Here is a 23,943-nt window from a genome sequence, read left to right as displayed (position 1 = left end):
TTATAGGCCGGCGCCCATACATAGGATTACGCTTGCCCGAACCCCTTAATCCCAAGTCTACCAAGCTATGACTCTATTTCCAGGTTGATTAATGCATTCAATAAGTGATCGACCGATGTGCTCACCTCAAATGTGGCGACAACCTGGACCACCACATTTAGGCCCATATCAAACCTGGAACAGCCATCGGGCTCGTAGCCTAGAATCTCAGGCTGGGCCTTGGACTTGTGATGCCTGTTCAAGATACCAATGCGATAGATTGCCTGGGCGTTGTAGCTGATGCGGAACCCGACGAATGACCGCGCATCGAACAGTGCATGCAGTCCAGCACTATCAAGGCGACATTGGGCTTCTTGGCTCTTGGTAAATTCACTGAACAATTCGCGGCATTTTGTAATGTCGACCTCGGAATCCTTTGATCCCACAGTCACACTGGTGCCGTCCTTATCAATAAACTCCAACCCCAGTATTTCTGTTGGATACGGCTTGGATCCAGCGAATTTAAAGGATACCTCGATCTTAGCTAGAGATGAGGGCATTCTAACCCTTTCGATTCGTCTCCCCACGGCACAAGTGTCATTGTGGTAATCTTGCAATGACCTACCGTAAAAGCCCAACGGTCGTTCCATTGCGCCTTCGTCCGCTTTAACCGTGTCTTGGATCCGTCGGACTGTTTCCCATACCGGGACTGTGAGCTCAAATCTGTTTTCGAGCTTTGCTGAGGCATGGTAGAGAAGCCGCCAGTCAATCTGAATATTGTCACCATGCTCTCGAAGAACGTGGTGAAGGAAGCCCCGGTCACCGTCACACTCGAAGCGCGATCTCCAAAACCAACCGTCATTAAACAGTGCTGCCATTGCTTCTGATGCGAGACGCAGACTGAGGAAGTCCCGCGTGGGCAGTGATCGTGCAATAACATGGCGCAGTTCCTGGGATAGACATCGGAACGAGTCACTTGGGTTGCACCACTTTCTCATCGTCAGGGTAACTCTCCTTGAAGGGGCTGGGGCGTTCTGTGTGTCCACCAAGAGCTCTTCCCAGCCGGACGAAAGGCAGGGATAATAATCGGTCACACGTAAGAAGGACGGATCTTTCAAGGAAATCAATCAATTGTCAACTCTACCATAACATGCGACATATACTCGCGTTTAGGTGGCGGGAGCATTCTTAGGGCATCGTATAATTTCTCAATGCCGATAAACTCTTGCCCAAAGCACTTGATCAAATATTGCCAGCAGCGCTCGTGGAAAAGGAAATACTCTCCTCCCTGGCCAAGTCACATCATTTCTGGTTGACCAGGGGTCATCTTTCGGCCAGATTGATATCCTTTTGTCTGACTGTATATTCAGGGTGACCTCATGATAGAAGGTGCACAGCTCATACAGCTTGACCTTCCCATCCCGTGGCGCCACTAATAAATGAGCAGTGTGTCAGATATACAGTTAATGGATACATACGGACTCTGAAAACACCTAGCCAGACGGGGTGCGCCACATCGGTGGCCCCTCCACACAAAATACATCTGCTGAATTCGGTATCTGAATCGATGATAGTATCAGGAAATTGCTGAGACATTGCGGATTTGCTGAAGGGCTCTGTTGGCTCCTGCCCTTTATTTTAATTCATACTTGGAGGCACTGACGTACGCTATCAAATCTTGGAAGACCATCCCGGAAGCCTTTCCAGGGTTCCCGGGTCATGAAACCAACCTACCCAGCTTTAAGCTTGCCAGTTCCCTTAGAACTCCCTGCCCCCGGACAAGCCGGGCAGAGGATGCCTCGAAGGGGGGAGCGGCCCAGACATGACGTTGAAGAAACCCTTCAGAGTCATGCGTATATCACAAATATCGGCACCGGTCCCACTCGTTACAGCAAGGGAATTCCAAACCCAACCATTATATGTTGAAGCCGTTAGAAATAACACTGACCCATCTTCGAACGAGTTCTTCGATAGCAAGCCCATCGGCCTCGACATGGAAGGTGCGTCCGTCATCAACTGCCTGAAACCGGCCACTGTGCCTTGGCAATTCAAACATGCGAGCATACATACCTATTGCTGTAACCCCATACATGCGCTGCACATCACCATCCGACGCCCGGGAAGTTACCATATAGTCCCGTATCTCGCCCCTGACTTCTTCCCAATCCTTCTGGCTGGGCATTGTTTCTCTACTAGGCTCCGTGCCCTTGGGGCGCTTTGCTTCGAACCAGACGACCTTGTGCGCACTAGCAGGCTCTCCACGTCGATTGACAACGGAGATGTTACTTCTCTTTTGCGACTTCTCGGTGGCGTACGCCTCCCTCTGCACATCGAACAGCGCGGGCCTGGACTGATGCTCAAAGTAGATTTTGAAGACCCGCTGCCAAAGGTGATCAACTTGGTCCTCACGTGGAATGCCCCCAGTCAGACGCTTCTTTTTGATGCGAGCGATGTAGTCCTGACAGAACGAGCCTCTGAGGTATTCAGGTTGTCTGCCCTGATTCAGTTCGTGGCCGCTCATATTGACAGATTGTAGTCACTCGCATTCCGAAATGTGTTTGTGGAAGGCGTAGAGTCTATGGAGTCAAGAAACGCTGAGTAGCGCTACCCTATTGTGTTACTGGTGCTACTTGTGTTACTCAGTGTCTGCTACCGTCTATAACATACATTATGGGGAGTTAATACGCCATTGTGGTCCTGTACTTCTAGTGTAGAGACTAGTGTTCCTCCTTTTTACCTGGAGCTCGATATAGACGGAAATTCTCCCGATTATAAGGGGTTATTCATTACCAAATAATCTAAGCAGGTCGCTACACTGCACATTAGGTATCATTATATGAAAGCTTTCTTTCTGACTTTTAGAACTTAGGAATGTGTGGTATCGGCAGTCTAAGATATGCCGAGATATAAACCACCCAGGAAATGGTACTTACATATACCTACTTATACGGAGATTCACTCGATGGTTAAACCCAGGAAGGTACTACATAGACTATGGCTGGCGTAATTTGCTTCCCCTCGTGGGCGCATTTTGAACCCTCTTTATATATAACTTCATGGGTAATGAGTAAGCCGCTTCTAAAGACCGCTAACTAAATACCACGGTAACCGTACTCATCTAAATACGGCATCTGCCAAAGATCGGGAAACGCTGGCGTTTCGCCTATCAGGCCTGGCATTGATCCGAACGTCATGAACGTTTGAAGAAAGCCTGGATCCCCAATTCCATCGACCGCAGGATCACCCATAGGCTGGTTGGGGAGCTGTTGGAATGGGCCCTCGGGTGGAGCTGCATGATCGGCTGCGCTCCCATGAACTGGAAACTGAGGCCCTGGCGCGTTACTGTTATTATTTTCTTGATTTATCCTGTCGACTGCGTGCTGTCCAGTGTGCGGATGCTTTCGCCACATCTCCAAATAATCAGTGTCACATAGCCTATCGACAACGGCTTCACATTGTCCCAGGCAGATATCGGTAAGATCCCAGTTCGCGTTGTTTTTCTTGTCGCGCAGAAAGCTCATCAGCTTCTTTGCGCTGGCTACGCATTCCCGTGCAGTGTCGGCGTTTTCGGCTTCTAGCGCGCAGCGGAGGGTCAGCGTGGCAGCCGAGGTGAAGTGATATGCTGTATATGGTAACCAGAAAGTATGTATCTCATCTCTTTCCAGGCTGGTCGCGAAGTCTATTACGGCTCTTGCCGCTTTCCGACATCTCGACCGGTAGTACATTCTATCTTCATCCGCAGCCGACTCGTTGGATCGGTGGATCTCCAAGAGAGCAATCCTGGAAAGGCATAGCTTAACTGCCAGGAATGAGAGTTGCAGATTCAGGGCCCCTGCTGCTTTTCTCTCGAATCTCGGCGAGGTCGGGCATAGCCAAGATGGTAGAGTTTCTTCCCACTCGTTCAGTGCGGTCTCGTGTCGCCGCAACTCTCTGAACGAGCTTTCCAGGGGCGGGGTCTCCAAGACATATATTAGTGGCAAGATTTTTCCGAGAAGAGAAGTTAAAGAGCAAAGAGCAATAAAGGAGTAAGCTCCCTGGATTCGAGCATCCGATGGGAATTCTGCATCGGACGGCATGCTAATCAGCAATGAGTCCGAGTCCGGTAATGGCACGTCCCAGACTGATTTGTGTATGTGAGGTGGCGTCCCGTGTGAGAGACTCGCCCTAAGTAAATTAGCATTTTCTTTCACCAATACCAATATAATAAGCCCGATAAGGGAAACCGCACCATTGGTCATGGATTAAGATCCCCCACCATGTTCGTATTCGAAGGCTCTTCTGACGAGGATCAAGACCCCATGTGGTAGGATTGCGGTTCAGTCCCAGGCTCTGAGACAGTGCAACGACCCGGCCAACATTGATGGCATTGTAGGTGATGGAAGTGATTGGACGACCCAGGAGATCCAGGATACAGGCCAGGACTGTGGAAAAATTGGGACTCAGAAAATCGTCATTCATCGCACTGACGGTCAGGTTCCACATGTATCGAATGTCTGGGACGGCACGGCTAGTGGCGGTTATTCTTGGGGAACTTCTCCAGAGAAGGAGCGAGCAAGCATAGATCTCACAGGCCAGTGCATACGGGAGACCATCATGCTGGTAAGCCTCTATGACGGTTTTCTCGTCTAGAATCGGGAATGACGGTTGGATGTTGTTAAAGTAGCTAGAGAGGTACTGTCAGATGCTTTTCCCTCCTATAGAAAATAGTCTGTTACGAACACGTTGCATAGTTCGGGCCCCAAGGGCTCAACGACCTTTTCCATTGCCTCGAACTGTCTGAACCCCGCGGTGCCGTTCCCCGAAGGCGCAATGTTACGCTGCCGGGGAACTTTCATGTAGATAACCGGATTGCGGGTATCATCGGAGTAAACACTGTAAGGGTTGGGTCTGGCGTAGGAAACCGCTGTGTTGGAAATGGACGACATGCATCGCTCAAGAACCTGGGCGTCGCGAGCCATTGCTGGTCCAACAATATGGCCGGATTGGTTGGGTGCATCGTTTTGAGTAAAGCCAGGCGTCGCTGCACGTCTTGCGGGCTGATGGACGGTGCTTCCTGCTGCAGGCGACGGAGAGGGCCTCGGGTGCTGCTCCTGGGTTTCCTGGGGCGTATTGTCTGCCAGACGCCGCCTCTTTGTAGTTGCCGTGGGCTTGTCAACTGCTCTTGAACAGGAGACCCCGTGCATACGACATAAAAGACATGGCTGATCGGCGATTTCCTGCGTACATCGACTTCTCCGCTTCCGGCAAAAGTCGCAGGCAGGGATTTTGTGTGATCTATACGGGCGGGGCGGGAGCGGAGAAGTAGGAGTTACGGGGTCCGTGTTTTTGCTGATATTATTGGGCATTGTAGTAGGTGGTCGAGGGAAGGTTCAATTGCATTGGAAAGGAATTCGTTCGAGTTGTCGAACGGGCGGAAAAGGGACCCCACCTGAGCTTGGGCGACGGGAAACCGAAGTCTTTCACAAGCCGGTCAAGCTTGGGGCAAACGAGCAATGCCTTTGCAACACAACGCTCTTTAGGGACAATGTGGCTAAAAGGCGCTTTCATATGTCCATAGAACCACCCTTGGACCATATGTAATGTTACGTTGGCTTTCGAATGCTTCAGTACGTGCAGATAGAATCCACGTGACTTTTGGAGACACTAATATGCGGTTGACAGAGACCCCAGACCCCCCAGCTTGCGGTTGGTGGGTCCGTCTTCAAGTGGAGGTTGCTGTCAAAGTTTCCTACACCCCGACTACGTGGAGAAATCCCTGGAACAAAACATTGAGCTACAACCGCTTTGACTACTCAGTTTGCAGTGATGGTTATTCATACACGGATCGTGTGAAATATCATTCGTCATTCAACATATCAACATGACTTGATCATTTCGCCAGTTCAAAGAAATACGTTCAAGTTCTCGCCTCCTCGTCCTGTTTCAACCCTGACCCCTCATACCGCGACTGCTTAAGGGTGTTCAGCTCATCCTCCTGTCTATCCAGCTTGTAATTGCTGGCCCAGAAGCCGATGCCGCCGATAAAGGCCAGGATGGCAACAAGAGCGTAGTTCCACACAAGCAAGGGGTCGTCCGATAGACCTACCAGAGCCTGGCCGATGGCAGAGGAAATGGCATTCATGAAAAGAGAAACAGCCTGTACGAGACTGCGCATGTTTTTAGGTGCCTTGGTATAGGCGTACTCGAGGGATGTGACGGAGGCCAGAATCTCGGAAATGCCACCCAAGATGTAGGTGAGGGCCTGCACCCAGACAGAGATTGGAGCATGTATTTCCGGAAGACAATCATTAGGTTGATCTCCACATTCGCCGAGCTTGTAGATATAGTGTTGAGTGACGGTGGCAACAATCATCCCGCTCCCGGCAACGAAGAAGCCAGCTGTGATACGCTTGAGCGGAGTGAAGTTAATCCCAATACGGCGAAGGGAGGGATACAGTAAGCGGTCGAAAATTGGGATGAAAATGATCAGAGCAAGAGGGTTGAAGTTGTTGATGATATCGTTGGGAACCCCATTGAGTTTCATAGTTGCAGCTTGGGATGTGAGATTGTTGAGCATTTGGTTGTAGGCGAGCCAGTACAGGGGATACCATAAAAATACTCGGCACGCCTTCAAACCACGCGCCACTTCATCAACCCACTCGTCATCAAAGGTCATCCAATTCGGACGGTTATCCCCAAGAGTGCTGGGCTTCACAGTATCCCAGAAGTCCGTACCATTTTTCTTGAACCTGGTCGTCGTTAGAAGCGTGTAGAATAAGGGAGCTGAAAGTATGAAACATACATCTTGAAAGGAATACCGGCCACCTTGACTGTCTTGACGGACCAGTGATTCCTGATACCTTCCCTAATCAGGCGGTACGCCTGGGTATAAACAGAGCCTGTCGGAGGCACTAGGTGGTACTTGTTTCGGCAGAGGAACAGCACCAGTGGCGATAAGCAGAACATGAGCGTAGGTAACAAGAATGACAGCCAAAAGCCGACTCCACGCTCGGCGTAGACCATGCTGATTTGACCAGTAAGTGAGCCAACGTTGATCATCAAGTAAAAGTAGAGATAAACACGAGCAACTGTGGCAGCCGGGTCGATTATGATGCGTTCACCTGATGGCAATGTCTTAATCACAGGCCGCTCATCAGGGTACTGTTCAGCGATCAGGGCCGATATGTTCGACTTGAAACCACCAGTTCCAACGCCCATAATAATCAGGCCAATTGCGAAACAGCCAATAGCGCCATTAGGGTTTGCAATCACAGGAGGAATGGCGGAAATGATGAGGATGACGTGACCGACCAACGCAGCGCCGATGGAAAACATGATTGTTCGGAAACGACCCAAGTACTGATCGGCCACCCAAGCACCGGCGAGGGGCATCACGTACGACCAGAAGGAGTTGACTAACAGGTTAGTATTGAAAGAAATGGCAAGCAAGTATGCCGTGTTACTTACACAAAGTCAAACCAGTAGAGGCCTGCTGACCCATCCCCAGGGCACCAGGAACGTCAGATCCGCCAGCAAGAGCACCAGTGGTAGACCCAGGAGGCAGGGGTTGTTGAATGAAGTTGACGACTGTTGCAAGTCAGAAAAGCTAATAGCGGTTTTTAGAACACAGGTCGCGTACAAACAGCGGTGGTTCCGTAGTAGGAGAAACGCTCGCATAGCTCGACGAAAGCCACGGAGAAGGTGATCCAGTTAAGAGGCCCAGAAACACGACGGAGAGTATGCATCTCCTCGGGAGTGGGGTGAAGCTTGTTCAAAGCCTCATTTTCCTCGCCAGCAGGGTATTGAGGAGGGCGTTCCTCAACGATGGCCTCCTTGGCGATCAGGTCCTTCTCCTTCTCAGACGGAAGCTGGGCATTTTTCTGGGAGGCGATGACTTCGCCGATCTCAGCGGAGTCTGCCTGGTTCATGGCGACAATCTGGTATGGATGACAAGACTGTGCGGAGTGGTCTCACAAGAGAAGAGAAGAAAAGAAAAGTTAAAAGGATGGCGGGGAAGCAATGCGCTTTTAAGGTAGGAGCCGGGGCTGCACAAGAAATAGGAATAACAAGACAGCAGCGAATCATGGGGCTGGGGAAGGAACCGAACAGGATGGCAATCGCGTGCCAGCAGCAGGCGAGAACAAAATCGATGGATCCATCGTCGAAAGTCGTCGGGGTTCGCCGCGCGCTTGGGAGCAAATTTCGTCGTGCTTGGCCATCAGTTGGCCTCCCAGTCTAATCGAGTCTACAGATGATAACAGTATAATTTCCGATGGCACCATGATCCATCCCCGGGGCTTTGGCCGAATTAGTGCTGCGCAACATCGTTTGGTATCAGCGCCCAGCCTGTTGGCCGGCTGTAACCGACAGCAAAGAAAGCCAATTGTCCAATACTCAGCGTCTAGTTTGTTTCTGGAAGGTCTTTCTGGTCTTGGTCCTGCTTGGAGGCATGCTTACTTCTTTCTCTGCAATTGAGAGCCGAGAGGGCTTATCGCTCTCCTGAAGCCACCTGACTTGGCGTTATCAGAGCTCCATGGTGCGTGATTGGCTAGCCCCCAGTGGCGGAATCAAGCACGGGCTCTAAGAGTGCGCTCCAGTGTAACCTTCCCGCTTGGCATGGCCAATCAGGGCTCAAAGGATCTGTTGATGCGACCTCAACTGCAGGGAAGTCAAGTCCCAAACTCAATCCGGAGCACTTTGTGTTCAGGTGTGGGCAGAACCCCGGAATCAGTCCGTCCTATCTCGTCTCGTCTTTTCGTTGTGTCTCTGCTGTTGGTAATCGCCTCAATCCAGGTTCCGCGAATATATGAGATGTCCGGGCCAAGGCTCGCCAAGCCATGCAAGGATGGAGATGCCATTTCTCTTTGATAATATTAACCCGCCAATTTCACCTCGGTAGACAAAACTGGCTAGGATGCTAGTTTGCTCATTGATAGCGAATATTGCTAAGTTGCATTGGGGAGGCTGGATTCGAGACTTGAGAGATGGCGCCATTTCCGCCTCGCTAACACCGGTCCGGTGTGCTGGCCCAGAGTACAGAATACAGAGCCGGAATGCAAGTGGTTGCTTTTCGCTCCACTAACGACCAGTAAAGTAAGGGTCAGTCATTCTTGAAGAGGGAAAAACGCAGCGCTTTGCTGCAGATAAGCTTCCAGAACTTTGACAATGTTCGCTCGCAAAAAGCACGAGGTATCAATGCAGGGTTCCATCCCCCAAGCCCGGGGTGACCCACAGAGCAGTCTGTCAAAGGATCTGGATGGATGCACATCCCAGCTGTGTTTTACTTGAATCAACCAATAATTACCGTCGAAGACTGCGAGAGTCATGCGGAGAGTCTCATCTTATCTGGCTTTGGTGGCGGCAATCCTCGGCCCCTGCTTGCGATGTCTGAACCACACACCAACGGTGTGAGTCTAGTGACCACAATCAAACTCAATTTCGATTCATCGCCTGTGGAGACAGAGACATTAGCAATCCTGTGGCTTCTGTCCATGATAGCACCACATCCCGTCGCTGTCGACCACACCTCGGCTTCAAGCATATTGGTTTCAAGTTATTCCCTCGAGACTGAGATGACCAAAAGCAGGCCCAGCCTGCAAATCTTATGCTTATCTGGGAGTGATGGATGGGTGGCGGGCATTGGATAAACTTGAAGTGCCAATCCCCTAACTAGTAGTCTTTATATTGGCTTCCAGACACTTATGGCTTCATTTATTCCCGAAAAGGAAACCCTAATGACTGATCTCGAAAACGCCGGAAGTCCCTTCTATACCGTGTTCATGTTCTTGTAGGTAATCCAAGTATTCAGTAAACAACTGCCACGGCTGTTTTACTTTCCTTGGTTACTGTTGTCCCCGTTGTTGACAGTGTTGTCACAAAGGAGAATGCAATATACTGAAACAATAATAATTCATGACTGAGGACTAATCGCTTCACAAGCTCAGTTATATATTAAGTTTTAGTCTCCTCTAGGCGCTTGGTTTATAGCAGCCCAAGTAAATCGAGTCCGAGTTCTTCGAACTATCTCCTTTCGTTATAAGGCGGTATCTATGCTAGCTTTTCTTCTTACTACAGCGAAGATTTACAAAATATCTTTTAACCTCAAGAGATAAAGGTTAAAATCAAATAGCAAAACCCCAAGGAGGCTAGCGCTAAGATACAAGACCGTGTAACCCAAGGAAATTCAGAGCACTTGCAAGGAGACGAGAATTGAATATGGTACAGAAGTGGAGGCACCTGGGGTTAGCACTGCACCAAAGAGGACAGTGATGTTAATGCAGTTGAACAGCGATATTTCGGAATCTCAGCTGTGATCGGGGAGTCGATGGACTTTAAATGGACTGCACCTCGGGCCAGCTGAACATTTATTTTTACCCCGATTACCGTACATCGCTTTACATGGATATTCACCCCCAGAAACTGGCTTTTAGATGGAATATATCTCATAACATATCTGCTGTGTATAATCCACCTATTTTTCTTTGGTTATCTTTTAGTTATATCTTCCTGTTATTTATTATTCCGCCTCGTTTTCTATCCCTTGTTGCACTCACATTATGGGAATGCGTCGGCCATGTGGTTTGCCCAGCCTAGTTTACTCAGTAATAACCAGCATTAAGATATCCACCAAAAACAAGGATATGAAAGGCTTTTCCGTCTCCGTGGAAGGTGCCGAGTCTGCGGGTGACGCAGAGTATCACTTGATTTTGCTCTCAGATCCAAGCCCTCCTCACCCTCACCAACCAGCCTAGTCCACCCACCTCTTACCTTTTATTCTTCCCAAGACAAACGGCGAAAGAACCAACCGCACGAACCACCTCTCTGAATAGTCGAGAAACTGTAGAACAAAAAGATGATAACGTTCTCGATCGTCTCCCAGTTCTTTATCCTAGGGATGTTGACTTTCTGGGTCACACATGAACCCCGCACCAAACACTCCGAGCTTGACAGTTGGCTCTCCAGCGAAGCCAACATTTCTCGAGCAGCTATACTTAATTTAATCGGCGACGACGGCAAATGGGCCGAAGGGGCCACGGCAGGGGTGCTGATTGCAAGCCCCAGTCGGTCGAACCCAGACTGTACGTTAGCCCAAGACTTCATGAGCTCGGATTCTCACTTGGGTATTGATGAGAAGATTTCTTTACTTGGACACGGGATTCGAGCCTAGTGGTTCGGACATTGGTGGAGATGTTCAGAGAAGGTGATTCCGACCTTTTACCCATAATCCAAGCGTGGATATCGTCTCAGGCCAGGGTGCAGATCGTGGAAAACCCGAGCGGTGGACTTGATGATGGACAGGGATTGGGAAAAGCAAAGTTTGCGGTGGACGAGACACCTTTCTCTGGGTCATGGGGACGACCACAGCGGGATGGGCCTGCTTTGCGAGCGACTACGATGATTGAACTCGGGTGGTGGCTGCTGGTGGGCACATTGCTCTATTGGCCTGCAAGCTCAGGATTGAATGTTTGCAGAGTCAGGGCTATCATCAGGTTGCTACAGGCCTCGTATGGCCTGTCATACGAAATGATCTGTCGTATGTGGCGCAGTACTGGAATCAGCCAGGGTTTGGTGAGCAAGTCATTTCATTGACGCGTGAGATTAGATCATCTGACGTGGATAGATTTATGGGAGGAGCTCTACGGGCGCTCGTTCTTCACTTTATCCGTATCCTATCGCGCTCTGGTCGAAGGAAGTGTGTTTTCTCGAAGTATAGGGTTTTCCTGCCCCGAATGCGTATCGCAAGCGCCCCAGATTTTGTGCTTGTTGCAATCGTTCTGGACAGGGAGATTTATCCGCAGCAATCTCGACGGCGGTCGAAGTGGAAAGGATTCGAGTACGCTCCTAGGCGTTAATTACGCATTTAACCCTCGCGCGGGATGCGACGATGCTACTTTCCAGCCATGCTCAGCCCGTGCCTTGGCTAGCCATCATAAACTGATGGACACCTTCCGAGATTTATACGATATCAATGCAGATCGTAGCCAAGACCAGGCTGTTGCCATTGGTCGTTACCCTGAGGACCAGTATTACGGAGGAAATCCATGGTTCTTATGCACACTGGCTGCAGCAGAGCAGCTATACAGTGCCATATATCAATGGAATCGCCTTGGTTCCATAACTATAACACAGGTATCACTTCCGTTCTTCCAGAATCTGCACCCCTCGGCGGCACCTGGGACCTATTCGTCGTCAACTGAGATATATTACCAATTGGTTGATGCCGTCCGTACGTACGCAGATGGCTTCATGCGAATTGTGGTATGTTGATTCCCCTCATCGAGCAGATTATGTTAAGCTGTAGAAACTGAACTTCAGACAGAAAACATACGCGTCCCATAACGGTTCGCTCTCGGAGCAATTTTCAAGACGCGACGGGTCTCACATGTCCGCATACGACCTCGCATGGTCGTATTCATCCTTAATAACAGCAAATCGTCGCCGAAATGCGATCTCCCCGTCACCATGGGGAGAGCCCGGAACACCGAGCGTCCCACCGACTTGCTCCGCTACTAGCGTACAGGGGACATACAGCGCTGCTACAATCAGTGCTTGGCCTCCGATGAATGGATTTCCAATTGCAACACCTATGCCATGTGAGATCCCTCCTCTAATTTCGGTTACGTTCGAAGTTACCGCCTCAACTGTATGGGGAGAAGGCATACGAGCCGTCGGCTCGATCTTGGACCTTGGTAGCTGGGATCCTGCAAAGGGAGTTGTTTTCCATGCCGACCGCTATACATCCTCCCAGCCGATATGGTATGCCACAGTCAGACTACCAGCGGGCCAGAGCTTTGTGTACAAGTACATTCGGACGAGAGGCGGCGAGGTAGTGTGGGAAGAAGGTCTCAATCGACAGTTAGATACCCCTGCGGTTTGCGGGACAAAATCGCTTTACAGGAGGGAGACTTGGAGATGATGCGATTGTGAGAAAAGGGCATGTTCTCCAGCATCCGGCAAAGGATTGTTGATAGTTTGACAATCGAAAATTGCATCTCCATGTTCGCTTGTTTGCTAGAGAACTCTTATTGGCCACAAAGGATGGAATTCGCCGAGAGAGAATATTTATCATGGATGCTCACCTCAATGCTCAGGCAAGGATTCGTGGTGCCAAACTCATTTTTTAAGGCGTCCTAAGCTCCTATCTCAATTATTATTTTTCGTAGCATCATGAGGCTTAACGGGTTACGACTTGACAACGATGGCGTAGGTTTCTCCTACGTGGAGGGACGAAGGCAAGGCTGTCTCCAGTGTCCTCGGTCCCTTGCCAGTACTAACTGATAACTCCTGCTTGAAGACTCCTTCCAGGATTCCAAACGCAGCGGCCCAAGTGAGTAACAATACAATGTTTCAAACCCAGGAATACGAGTCCCGAAGTCAAAGTGACGGAACGAAATCAGAGGAACTTGTTTGATACTTCGGTGGAGCTCATTTGGCAGATCGCGCCATCGGCCCTAATGAGTTGCGAACCGCCGATCACCAAGCACCGGTTAAGGATTCTGACGTTTTGCGCGTGTGGTGTATAAAGCTGGATCTCGCTCAATTACGTGCAGCAGAACCCCAAAACTGCGTCCTCAGAAAAGGCACCATGAAGCTCAGCAGCCTTGTTGCTTTGGCCGGACTCTCGGCCCTTTCTGAGGCCAGCCCTAAGTCCCGGCCCAACTTTCTCTTCGTCTTCACAGATGACCAAGACTTGACTATGAATTCCGTCGAGTATATGCCCCACGTTAGCAATCGCATTCGAGATCAGGGAATTGATTTCACGAACCACTTTGTTACGACCGCGCTTTGCTGTCCGTCACGCGTCAGCCTCTGGACGGGGAGGCAAGCCCATAACACAAACGTTACGGACGTCAGTCCACCGTACGGTATGTGAATCAGGTTCTGCGTTTCAGGATCCAAAGCTGACTGTTGCAGGTGGGTATCCTAAATTCATTTCCCAAGGCTTCAACGAGGACTGGTTCCCCGTGTGGCTGCAAAATGCCGGATACAACACCTATTACGTCGGCAAGCTATTCAACGCCCACAGCGTTCAGACCTACAACAACCCATTCGTTAAGGGATTCAACGGCTCGGACTTCCTCCTAGACCCATTCACATACTCCTACTGGAAATCAAGTTATCAGCGCAATCACGATCCCCCGAAGAGCTACGCAGGTCGGTATACAACAGACGTCACCGAGGAAAAAGCTCTCGGCTTCCTGGACGATGCGTTGGAAGACGAGAAACGACCCTGGTTCTTAACTGTTGCGCCCATCGCGCCACATTTCGAGCAAGACCCCAATCGCACCGCGGGGACACCACCGCAAGCACCGATCCCAGCGCCTCGCCATGCACATCTCTTCGCTGATACTCGTGTACCGCGCACGCCGTCCTTTAACCCACTTAACGTAAGATCCTTGGCCAGCCAAAGAGTATTCAAAATCTGACAAAGTGCAGCAAACCGGCCCCAGCTGGATAAAAGACCTAGAACACCAAAATCAATCCGTTGTCGACTACGAAGACTTCTTCTACCGCCAACGTCTCCGCGCTCTACAAGGCGTCGACGAAATGGTCGACAACCTTCTAAACCGCCTAGAGCGCAGCGGCCAGCTCAATAACACATATGTGATTTACAGTTCGGACAACGGGTTTCATATTGGACAGCATCGGCTCCCGCCAGGGAAGTCGACCTCCTATGAGGAGGACATCCGCGTGCCTTTTTTGGTCCGCGGACCGGGGATCAAGCCCGGCCAGACGGACTCCCAAGTCACAACGCACATTGATTTTGCTCCAACGATATTTGAGCTTCTTGGGTTGCCATTACGGAACGATTTTGATGGAACGCCGATGCGGATTGCTAAAGATAGTGCTGCCGTTGCACATGAGCATGTAACCGTGGAGTATTGGGGTGCTGCGGTGCTTGAAGGGCAGTATGCGAATCTCTGTATGTTTATCAAATCTATATACCCTCTCCGTCCGAGCCGTTGCCGACTAACAAACAACACAGCCCCCGAAGGCACATACCGCATGCCAAACAACACGTACAAATCCGTGCGCATTGTCGGCGAGAAGTATAACCTTTTTTACGCTGTATGGTGCACCGGTGATCACGAATTATACGATCTAAATGTATTTTCACTTCCTCATTACCGTCTCAAGGAGGAAACTAACAGTAGACCTTAGGCCGACCCTCATCAAATTCACAATGTCTACAGAACCACGCCTCAGGCTTTCAAAAACCGGCTTGATGCCCTCCTACTCGTCCTGAAATCCTGCGCCGGAAGTACGTGCATCAAGCCGTGGGCCGAACTGCACCCCGATGGTTCAGTGCAGAGCCTTGTTGGTGCATTAGATCCGCAATACGATGAATTTTACGCCGGGTTGCCCAGGGTAGCCTACTCGGTTTGTGAAGACGGGTATCTTATTGCCGCGGAGGGGCCTCAGTGGAGCGGTGTAAGGTTGGAAGAAAAGCTATAGAGAGGGCTACTATGCTCGTATATAATGGGATGATGAGATACTTATGTATATATCAGGATAGAAGCTGGGCAATACCTAAATAGAAATGCGTCCTACATACCCATATCACATGGTTCGTCGTGTATAATGATATTATTATAGTCTGGTTCCTACGAAATTCCCACCTGTTGTTGCTTACTTGTTGCCCTTCAGGCAATCAAAACAACCTGCCTAACTCTAGTTCTTGAGGGTATTTATACTCAGCGACCGCGCTGGGCCCGGGCTGGTGGGTTTATTTCATATACCCAAGTGTCATATGAGACAGTCAAAAATCATTCTTTTCAATCCTCCGACGTGTTGTATCCTCTGGAACGTCGTTTACTACGGCGCTTATTGACGGTTAGGGACCTATGAGAGTAACAGAGAGAGAGAGAGAGAGAGAGAGAAAGAGAGAGATGGTAGAGGCTTGGTTGGTTGTTGCTCATCCAGTGCGAGGGCTAGAGCAAAGTGCTCATCATAAACTCTGCCTATGTTTTCTCTTTCTTCCTCATCCACTTTCGCCTCACTCTGCTCGCCTTCCTTTTCTTCAACCTTTCTTCTCGTTCTGTTACTTTTCCATGTCCTGCACCTTGATTTCCATCGTCACCGTCACATTTCCACCATGGCCAAGCTGTTGGATCTTCCAACCGAACTGCTCCTCCTCATTCTCTCTCACTTCGACCATTTCATGTACAAATACGAGCTCCAATCCCTCTGTATATCCTCGAAGCGTCTCTACTCAATTGCTCAACCATTGCTCTACCGCGATTTTGTTCGTGAAGTTAACTGCCAGTGCTGCCACAAAATTGGTACACCACCAGGACGCATTATACCCCTGGTCCTCTTCACCCGAACCTTGATCTCTCGTCCAGACCTCGCCTCTTGTGTAAGAAGTGCGGCCTTTGATAACTCAGAAAACGTATTCGATGATGAGGATGTCTGTGAGGTGGAGTTTGGTGCCGATACATTCAAAGTGCTCGCCACCGGTTTTCAGTAGGTTTCTGGTATCTGCAGGACTCGTTTATTCATGGAGGCAGCAGCTATGAAGTCTAACCCGTATATGGTCGTTTTGGCTTCTAGTATGCCGAATCTAGAGCGGTTGAAATTAACCATTGGAGAGGAGGGGCTATATGACCTTGAGCCACTATTCACCCAGTGGCACACGAATAACCCCGCTCAGCCATACCTAAGAAACCTGAAATCCGTTGTGATTAGAGACTTGACTCTTACCGAGTCTGGATCCATGGTCGACCTCGACTATATCCAGGAACTACCCCATCTAGAGGAGTTCACATTAATTAATCTTAATGGAGATGCCGAGGGCTGTCCACTGTTCGAAATACAGCTAGAAACCCTAAACATCTCGTCTTTGTCGCTCTTAGAGGCTTGTCTCGATACTGAAAGTCTCACAGCAATAGTGGATGGATGCAGATGTCTCAAGCACTTCAGCTACTATGGATGCAACTACGACGGCAACAATATCGAAGAATCAAGCCAATTCGACCCTTCCGAGCTTGTATCAATTCTTCCTCACAAAATAATAACATTCAGACACTCAGATGCAATCTTGATTGGGAATACATCCATCCCACTCGTTGGAGTAGGTGCTCGAAATACGGCTCCTTTGCTACTTTCAAAAACCTCATCCATATCGAGATCGACCAGTACCCCTATACTCCGAAACAAGAGCTCCCAAAGTCCCTCCACTGCCTTACAATCAGAAATATTAGTTTCTCCGTATTCGACACGGTTGGGTCGCTAAATATGCGTACTGTGGATGTGCCCATGTACAGACTTACCAATGAACTCCCGAACCTCAAATTTGTTACTCTGCAACCCCGAGATGGTATCCCAAATGGAATGCTAGGAATACACAGTCGGTATGATTATACAAAATTTTATGACAACCCAAGCGTTCTGTCGAAAATTGCTGTCGCGTGTGAGACGCTCTGGGATATTGTGAAGGAATGTTCATTTGTTGTTCGAATTGACCACCAGGTGTGGATGGAGTTCTGGTTGAACTACTAAACCTCCAATATTATTATGTGACGACAGTCTCTGCTCTGCATGGGAAGATGCTATGGCCTTCAGATTCGAGTACAAAGACCCCAAGAGAGGGGTGGCAAGCAGGCTAAGCTTCAACGATTCAGTTCATAGTGTGTTTTGGGAAAGGAAAAAAAAAAAAAAGAAAAGAAAAAGGGTTCCGAATACTAATTTTTTTATTTCGAATCTCAGATGTCAGATATTAATACTCAAATGATTTGTGCCTCAAACTGCAACCGAAAAAAAAGAAAAGAGAAAAAAAGGAAAAAAAGGAAAAAAAGGAAAAAAAGGAAAAAAAGGAAAAAAAGGAAAAAAAGAAAAGACAGATAGCGGCCTTCAATCAAAAAAGGGGAAACAGTGGGGTGTCGGGTCAAAGAACTCATCACTTTCCACTCTATATTCCCAGTAATATAAATAATTATTCGACGCAAGGGGCCGGGGAGGTAAAACCTGCTAGAATACGTCTGAATGGCACTGGTGAGGATTGCCTCATTGCTTGTGAAGCGTTTCGTCACGGACTCTGGGAAATGAGCATTGATGACTGACTCAGTGAGTGCTATTAGATCAGAGACTTCCGATGTACTTTTAAACTCCAGATGATCACCGGACGTCCCATGATCGACGCGCAGGAGAACCGCCAGGCGGCCAGAGCAAGCGGGCATGCATTTGCACCAATTGAGTGGAGAAATTAATCATTCTTATCACCGCAAATATATAATACTAAACATGGTTCAGGGCAGGACATGAATCAGTTATTTGTTAATTTAGTGATCCTAGGCTAAGTTGAAACAGTTCATCCTGGCCTGGTGAGTTGGCTTTGCTCCTAGTAGAACGTTTCCCGATGGACATACTGGGATGGAGGGGCGAATTGTGCACAAATTATCTGGTGTGATGAGCTAGATGGGTTACCACTTACGAGTACTGCATTGGTGATGACTGCGTAATGAGAAAAGCCAAGGAAGGCCGAGTCCAAGTCCACCAGAGTTCCGGCACAGTCAGAGTTGGCCACGATTTCATTAAATTCATTTCAGCAGAAAACCGCTCTGGGAGTTCGCCAATAAGGTTCGCGGTTTTTCTTGATCTTCTCGGCGCTGACGTTCACTCTTAGCCCTAAAAGTCAACCGGGACAATGATTCAAAGAGCTCCGGCCGAAAAGGCTTTCGTGACCCTCGGGGTGCAGATCTTACCATGGCTGGGTTTCAACTTTCTTACCTTTATCATTGCTCAAATCCCTGGACCCTAGGGTATATATAGCAGGCTATCCCCAGGGCTTTTTTCTGTCAATTCCAATATATCAAATTCGCAATGAGGTGCCCAAATCTTGCAACGGAAGCCGCCGTACTGGGGCTATGTAAGCTTTTTTAATCATTCTGCCCTTATACTTTTGTTTCTCATGATATAGCTTCAGTGACAATACGCTGACTCGATAGGTTCCCTTGGAGCGGCTCAAATCGACACATTCTCGCCGGGAAGTAACAGTGAGATATTCTACAGTGTTACCGCCCCGGAGAGCACTGTGTCCTCAGGTTCAGGGCCGATTTTCTTCCAGATTCGCGGCCCGACAACCCTGGAATGGGTAGGGCTCGGCCAAGGAACACACATGGCTGGCGCGGATATCTTCGTCCTATATTCAGCGCCATCGGAGAATGTGACTATATCGCCCCGTTCGGGAACCGGACATGTCCAGCCACGTCACAATCCTAAAGCCCAGCTTTCCCTGTTGGAGGGCAGCGGTATCCAGGACGGGCTGATAACAGCGAACGTCCGCTGCGACTCGTGTAGCTATTCGGGCAGTTCATCGTGGATCTTCGCATACAAGCGAGGCGCAGCAATTGAATCTAGCAGCCTAGAAGCGGAGATAAGCATCCATGATGACTTTGGTGGGACAAGCGTGGCTTTGTCAAGCGCTATTTCAACATCGGACAATCCATTCCTCAACTTTGAACCAAATTCTCCCTCAAAGCGGCCTAGCGAGGTCGGGCGAGGCGCAGGAAACAGCCCAAACATGCTGATCGCTCACGGTTTTATCATGGGCATTGCATTTGTCCTTCTATTCCCCTCTTTCGGTCTGCTTACTGCACTTCCCATCCGCGGTATCATCGTGAAGGCACATGCGCCACTTCAGATTATCACCCTTTGTTTGGCCATTGCAGGGATGGGGCTTGGAATCAAAATGGGAAGAGACAACGATGTCATGGATGACCCTCATCCGATCCTAGGGCTGATCGTAATTGGACTCCTCATTATGTTCCAGCCAGCAATGGGCCTGCTCCAGCATCTGCACTTTCGACGCACGGGAGGAAAAAGTATCTTTTTTCTCGTCCATAGATGGTTAGGTCGATTGGCGATCATCCTTGGTGTTATCACCGGTGGTCTTGGTTTCCGCTTGGCGGGTATTGGCAGGAATCCCAATACGCCAAAGAGCGCCGTTATTGCTTACTCGGTGATTGCTGGTGTTATGGGTTTGGTTTATGCGACAGCCCAGGTGCTCAGGACTGCGAGAGAGAACAGCAGGGAAACTATCCGCAACAGGGATTCAAATGGACGGAAAGAATCTGAGGCGTCGTCAGGATCTGGTAATGGCCAGAATCCAAGATGAAGCGCGGGGGCATGTGGTCACGGCTGGGTATCGGGAGAAACTCATTCTAGTTAGAGAGCTTCGGAGTAGCAAGTCACCTCCACACAGGGTAGAACGACTTGACGAGAAATGGTATGTGATCGACACCTGAGTTGTTCGCGGAGACTTGAAGTGGTAATCATCTCCGGAGTAATACACATTGTGTTATTGGTTATAAACAGAATAATGCTCGTTACCTGTCGATTATGAAGCACTGAGTAATGTGGCTGTGTTGATACGGTAGTTCAGCCACTTGTTTTTTCTTTTTCCTTTCAGCTAAGAATATTCCGTTCCTTGAGTCGACGCGAAGAATCAGCATACGCCAGCGCTAGGCGCGGATTTGATGAGATAGAATACGAATTCTGACGGTCAAGCGAACCTCGGGGGGTCCCAAGACGAAAGATGATAACGCTCTGGGACGGCAACTTGAAGGTAGCTTGGTATAGTCGGTATTGATAGGCCTTAAAAAATATAGTTTGAGTGTTTCGCAGTGATCGCAAAATCGGGGATTTGGTGTGGAACGATGTCATCGTGTGGTTTGTTCTAGCAGGATCAGCGTTATCATGGTCACGCTGGGCGTTTTCTGTCTCTTCGCTCCGACACCAAATCCACGTCATCAATCCGCGTGGGTAGTATGCTGATTGCTGTCAGTCTGTGACAACCACTTTTTGTTTCGAGCTTCCAGCTCAATATGGTGGCCGAACGCAGATTCCCCCGCATTTTCCCCACTGCTTCTCAAACCCCGCACATTAAATCGTCGCCTCGAAACACATGGCTCTTCCGAACCAAACTACGAGCAGAGATGCTTGCCCACCGCCCAAAAGGCTTAATGATCACTGTCAGGCCGTGCACGACATCTCGGCCGTACTCTTCTCGGGTGGTTATCTGGCGAGGGGGCCCGAACTGAAACGGCGAAGCATGTCTGAGTCTTTGCTTCTAATTGCCTCTAGCGCATGTGCGTGCAATATAATAATGCCTATGGCATTTCCCTGCTCCGATGATCGCCGGCGGCCTGATAGGTGACGGTCGTTAGGACTTTGCGGGTTTTGCGTCGATTGGAAAATACAAATGTCGCTGGAACTCGGAAACATGCCGGGGGAAGCATGACGTACTTTGCTTGTTTCCTGGGGTATTCCCGGTCCAGTTTCATCCCCGCTGATGTTCGGAGTTGCTGGTTGTGCCTGCTGGGGAAAAGTCAGCTGGGGCCCCCTGTATGACTCGCGAGTGATGGGCTGCGACCTTTCAGTCTGCACTCTGCACTCTGCACTCTCGCCTCCTATCTCTGATCGATTCCGCATTGACAGCAGATCAGAAACTTTTAGGGCGAGCCGACCACTATTCCAATCAACGTACACTATACGTGTAGACTTCATTGTGAAGGCGCGAGGTTTCATCGCTAATACCGATCGACCAACATGAATCGGTTGCGAGGGAAATCTCACGGGGGCCGCAGGTTTCAAGCCGGTACGTATTTTTGGGATTTGGAGGAACAAAGTTACAAAAACGGAACATCAAATCCCCACATTCCGACCCCAAGTCCCTGTATTGGAGGCTAGGTAGTCAGCCATCTACTACTCTTAACTAGTGATGTTCCCTCCCCATTCTTCCCCAGCTATTGCCGGCAAATCTTCGGCGCAGGGCAAGGGCCCTGGCGTATAAAACCTCGAAACCATCCCGAGCCCGGCACTTGGATGCCACATCAATCCGGGTGTCGACATCTTTATCAACTACGCAAACAATTGCCGTGCAGATTGGAAGTCGGCTGTTCGAATCTGGAAGCTTGAGAAGAGACAGGTATTGCAGAGTACACAGGCAGCAAGCTGGCATCTTCCACCATTGGGATCGACGAGATTATGTCCGAAAATGACCGCAAAGGCGCCCCAGAATCCCAATCATGATCAGCTGGCAGCTGTTCTCCCGAAGACCACATGGTGGAAGAGTTCCCAGTTGCGTAGGCTCAATTTTTGCATTTTATCCTTAATCTTCTTCTGTAAGGACCCTTTTTCTTCTTAGTTTGAGCTACATTAGCCATACAATTCTGACCACCGCAGCCTCTTCCAATGGCTTCGACGGTTCCTTGGTCAATGGCCTTCAATCACTAGATAGCTGGATGGATTTCATGCAACAGCCCTCTAGCACCTGGCTCGGATTTATTAACGCCATTTACTCGATCGGTGCACTTGTTTCAACAGCTCTTGCTGCATGGTGCAGTAACAGGTTTGGTCGAAAGCCCTGCGTTTGGATAGGCATTATCCTTATCCTGGCTGGTTCAATCCTGGGCGCGGCCGCTCCCAACGACAGCGTCTTTATTGTGTCGCGCGTTCTTGTTGGTCTGAGTGCTGGCTGGGTCAGCAATGCACCCCCTCTCCTATTGAATGAGATTGCGTACCCCGCTCATCGAAGTATATCATCTAGTCTTTTTATGATTGGGTACTACTTTGGGGCTGTGATTTCCTCCTGGGTCACATTTGCAACCCGCACGTACAACTCATCTTGGTCATGGCGGTTGCCCACTCTCCTACAGATGCTTTGCCCACTTATTGCTATTCCAGGCTTTTTGCTGACGCCAGAAAGCCCCCGCTGGCTAGTTGGCCAGGACCGCGTGGAAGATGCTCGTAAGGTTCTCGCAGACTTACACGCAGGTGGTGACCTTACTACACCGCTTATTCACTATGAAATTCATGAGATCCAAGGAGCAATCGCTGCGGAAAAGGAATCTGCTGCATCGTCCAGCTATTCAGATATGGTTAAGACGCCTGGGAACCGCCATCGTCTCTTAATTACGGTTACTCTTGGTATCTTCTCTCAATGGTCTGGTAACGGTGTGGTCTCCTACTATCTAGCCATGGTGCTCGACACTGTTGGCGTAACGGCGGCAAAGGATCAGCTACTCATATCGGGCTGCCTTCAGATCTGGAACCTAATATTTGGCGCTTTTGGCGCATTATTAGTAGATCGTGCCGGCAGGCGTCCTCTATTCCTGATCTCTGCGAGCGTCATGCTTGCCAGCTACATCACCATTACCGGTCTCTCTGGCTCATTTGCTTCGACCGGCTCTGCGCCTACAGGGACAGCTGTAATCCCATTTATTTTCATATATTTTGCGGGTTACGATATAGCCTTGTAAGTTCAGGGTCTTTCTCTTTTGTTTGCGCATCTCACGAACGATTAACTCATTATAATAGGACCCCATTATTGGTCGCCTACCCCGTCGAAATCTGGCCGTACACTCTTCGATCCCGCGGTCTGAGTGTCGCCTGGTTGTCAGCACTCGGAGCATTGATCTTCAACACCTTTGTCAACCCCATCGCGTTGTCTGCCATCGGTTGGAAGTACTACTTCGTGTTTGTTGCTATCCTCGTCTGTTATGCTTTCACTTCGTACTTTTTCTACCCTGAGACTAGGGGTTACAGTTTGGAGAACATGGCCCTTCTTTTCGAGGGCGATAGTGCGGCTATTGCTCGGGGCGAGAACCATTGGGAGCAGCCTGTATCATCGGAAGAAGGTGATGAGAAGAGTGCCAAAACTGTTGAAGTAGAGCGTGTCTGAGACTTCTCTATCTGCATAATGGCCTTGAGCGAGATTCGATTTGCACAAGCTCAATATACGGTAAGATACATTTCTTTGTAGTTTTATTTTACAGTATTTGTATACACTCTCTAGGGAAAGTGTGTGTTAGTGTCGTAGAAAAGAAGGGGGCGGGGTGGGGAAACTGGCGTCTCTAGCCTTGACCGAATGAAGATGTTTCGATGTGGGTAGTTTTACTTAGCGCTGTTTTCTCTCAGTTAACCCAAACACAACGTCATACTTTTCGTTCCCTCTCCGAAAGTAAATATCCGTGACCCCCCAAC

At 49.4% G+C, this 23,943-nt stretch overlaps 11 protein-coding genes across 11 annotated transcripts; 6 read left to right on the top strand and 5 right to left on the bottom strand.

Annotated features, from left to right (window-relative positions):
- Nucleotides 1-65: 65 nt before the first annotated feature.
- ASPSYDRAFT_36261 (uncharacterized protein) lies at nucleotides 66-977 on the bottom strand (the record flags this gene model as incomplete). The annotated part of the gene is made up of 1 exon (XM_040845407.1): nucleotides 66-977. The coding sequence occupies one exon, from the start codon at nucleotides 975-977 to the stop codon at nucleotides 66-68; it is 912 nt and encodes a 303-aa protein (XP_040697123.1).
- Nucleotides 978-1,894: 917 nt separating this feature from the next.
- Nucleotides 1,895-2,500, bottom strand: ASPSYDRAFT_1163648 (uncharacterized protein; the record flags this gene model as incomplete). The annotated part of the gene is made up of 1 exon (XM_040840131.1): nucleotides 1,895-2,500. One exon carries the CDS (start codon nucleotides 2,498-2,500, stop codon nucleotides 1,895-1,897), a length of 606 nt encoding a protein of 201 aa, XP_040697122.1.
- A 253-nt stretch (nucleotides 2,501-2,753) lies between these two features.
- ASPSYDRAFT_187366 (Zn(II)2Cys6 transcription factor) lies at nucleotides 2,754-5,585 on the bottom strand. The gene is made up of 3 exons (XM_040843590.1): nucleotides 4,699-5,585; nucleotides 4,208-4,642; nucleotides 2,754-4,143 (listed from the first exon to the last, which is right to left on the bottom strand). The coding sequence occupies exons 1-3, from the start codon at nucleotides 5,322-5,324 to the stop codon at nucleotides 3,072-3,074; spliced, it is 2,133 nt and encodes a 710-aa protein (XP_040697121.1). The 5' UTR covers nucleotides 5,325-5,585; the 3' UTR covers nucleotides 2,754-3,071.
- A 290-nt stretch (nucleotides 5,586-5,875) lies between these two features.
- On the bottom strand, nucleotides 5,876-7,886 carry ASPSYDRAFT_94524 (putative MFS peptide transporter; the record flags this gene model as incomplete). The annotated part of the gene is made up of 4 exons (XM_040852977.1): nucleotides 5,876-6,707; nucleotides 6,761-7,373; nucleotides 7,426-7,545; nucleotides 7,598-7,886. The coding sequence occupies 4 exons, from the start codon at nucleotides 7,884-7,886 to the stop codon at nucleotides 5,876-5,878; spliced, it is 1,854 nt and encodes a 617-aa protein (XP_040697120.1).
- Nucleotides 7,887-10,351: 2,465 nt separating this feature from the next.
- Nucleotides 10,352-11,150, top strand: ASPSYDRAFT_50820 (uncharacterized protein). The gene is made up of 2 exons (XM_040848160.1): nucleotides 10,352-11,036; nucleotides 11,093-11,150. The coding sequence occupies exon 1, from the start codon at nucleotides 10,515-10,517 to the stop codon at nucleotides 10,707-10,709; it is 195 nt and encodes a 64-aa protein (XP_040697119.1). The 5' UTR covers nucleotides 10,352-10,514; the 3' UTR covers nucleotides 10,710-11,036; nucleotides 11,093-11,150.
- On the top strand, nucleotides 10,811-15,414 carry ASPSYDRAFT_162635 (uncharacterized protein; the record flags this gene model as incomplete). The annotated part of the gene is given in 12 exon segments (XM_040843095.1): nucleotides 10,811-11,036; nucleotides 11,093-11,379; nucleotides 11,430-11,526; nucleotides 11,579-12,216; nucleotides 12,278-12,829; nucleotides 13,166-13,331; nucleotides 13,383-13,473; nucleotides 13,558-13,823; nucleotides 13,837-14,345; nucleotides 14,395-14,881; nucleotides 14,945-15,066; nucleotides 15,121-15,414. The coding sequence occupies 12 exon segments, from the start codon at nucleotides 10,811-10,813 to the stop codon at nucleotides 15,412-15,414; spliced, it is 3,735 nt and encodes a 1,244-aa protein (XP_040697118.1).
- Nucleotides 15,415-16,054: 640 nt separating this feature from the next.
- ASPSYDRAFT_136828 (uncharacterized protein) lies at nucleotides 16,055-17,460 on the top strand (the record flags this gene model as incomplete). Its single annotated transcript, XM_040840775.1, has 3 exons — nucleotides 16,055-16,425; nucleotides 16,513-16,948; nucleotides 16,984-17,460. 3 exons carry the CDS (start codon nucleotides 16,055-16,057, stop codon nucleotides 17,458-17,460), a joined length of 1,284 nt encoding a protein of 427 aa, XP_040697117.1.
- Nucleotides 17,461-17,572: 112 nt separating this feature from the next.
- On the bottom strand, nucleotides 17,573-18,317 carry ASPSYDRAFT_523611 (uncharacterized protein). Its single transcript, XM_040848471.1, has one exon. The coding sequence runs from the start codon at nucleotides 18,135-18,137 to the stop codon at nucleotides 17,685-17,687; it is 453 nt and encodes a 150-aa protein (XP_040697116.1). The 5' UTR covers nucleotides 18,138-18,317; the 3' UTR covers nucleotides 17,573-17,684.
- A 463-nt stretch (nucleotides 18,318-18,780) lies between these two features.
- ASPSYDRAFT_36255 (cytochrome and DOMON domain-containing protein) lies at nucleotides 18,781-20,074 on the top strand (the record flags this gene model as incomplete). Its single annotated transcript, XM_040845406.1, has 2 exons — nucleotides 18,781-18,826; nucleotides 18,906-20,074. 2 exons carry the CDS (start codon nucleotides 18,781-18,783, stop codon nucleotides 20,072-20,074), a joined length of 1,215 nt encoding a protein of 404 aa, XP_040697115.1.
- A 715-nt stretch (nucleotides 20,075-20,789) lies between these two features.
- On the top strand, nucleotides 20,790-21,241 carry ASPSYDRAFT_50815 (uncharacterized protein; the record flags this gene model as incomplete). The annotated part of the gene is made up of 1 exon (XM_040848159.1): nucleotides 20,790-21,241. A coding segment is annotated over exon 1 (248 nt), but the record flags the coding sequence as incomplete, so codon positions are not given.
- A 480-nt stretch (nucleotides 21,242-21,721) lies between these two features.
- Nucleotides 21,722-23,924, top strand: ASPSYDRAFT_523829 (uncharacterized protein). Its single transcript, XM_040848477.1, has 3 exons — nucleotides 21,722-22,082; nucleotides 22,144-23,215; nucleotides 23,278-23,924. Exons 1-3 carry the CDS (start codon nucleotides 21,956-21,958, stop codon nucleotides 23,639-23,641), a joined length of 1,563 nt encoding a protein of 520 aa, XP_040697113.1. The 5' UTR covers nucleotides 21,722-21,955; the 3' UTR covers nucleotides 23,642-23,924.
- The last annotated feature ends 19 nt before the right edge of the window (nucleotides 23,925-23,943 follow it).

The sequence above is a fragment of the Aspergillus sydowii genome (assembly GCF_001890705.1).
Source record: "Aspergillus sydowii CBS 593.65 unplaced genomic scaffold ASPSYscaffold_16, whole genome shotgun sequence".
NCBI lineage: Eukaryota > Fungi > Ascomycota > Eurotiomycetes > Eurotiales > Aspergillaceae > Aspergillus > Aspergillus sydowii.
The sequence above is the reverse complement of the archived record's forward strand: the minus strand, read 5'-3'. Positions and strand labels throughout refer to the sequence as shown.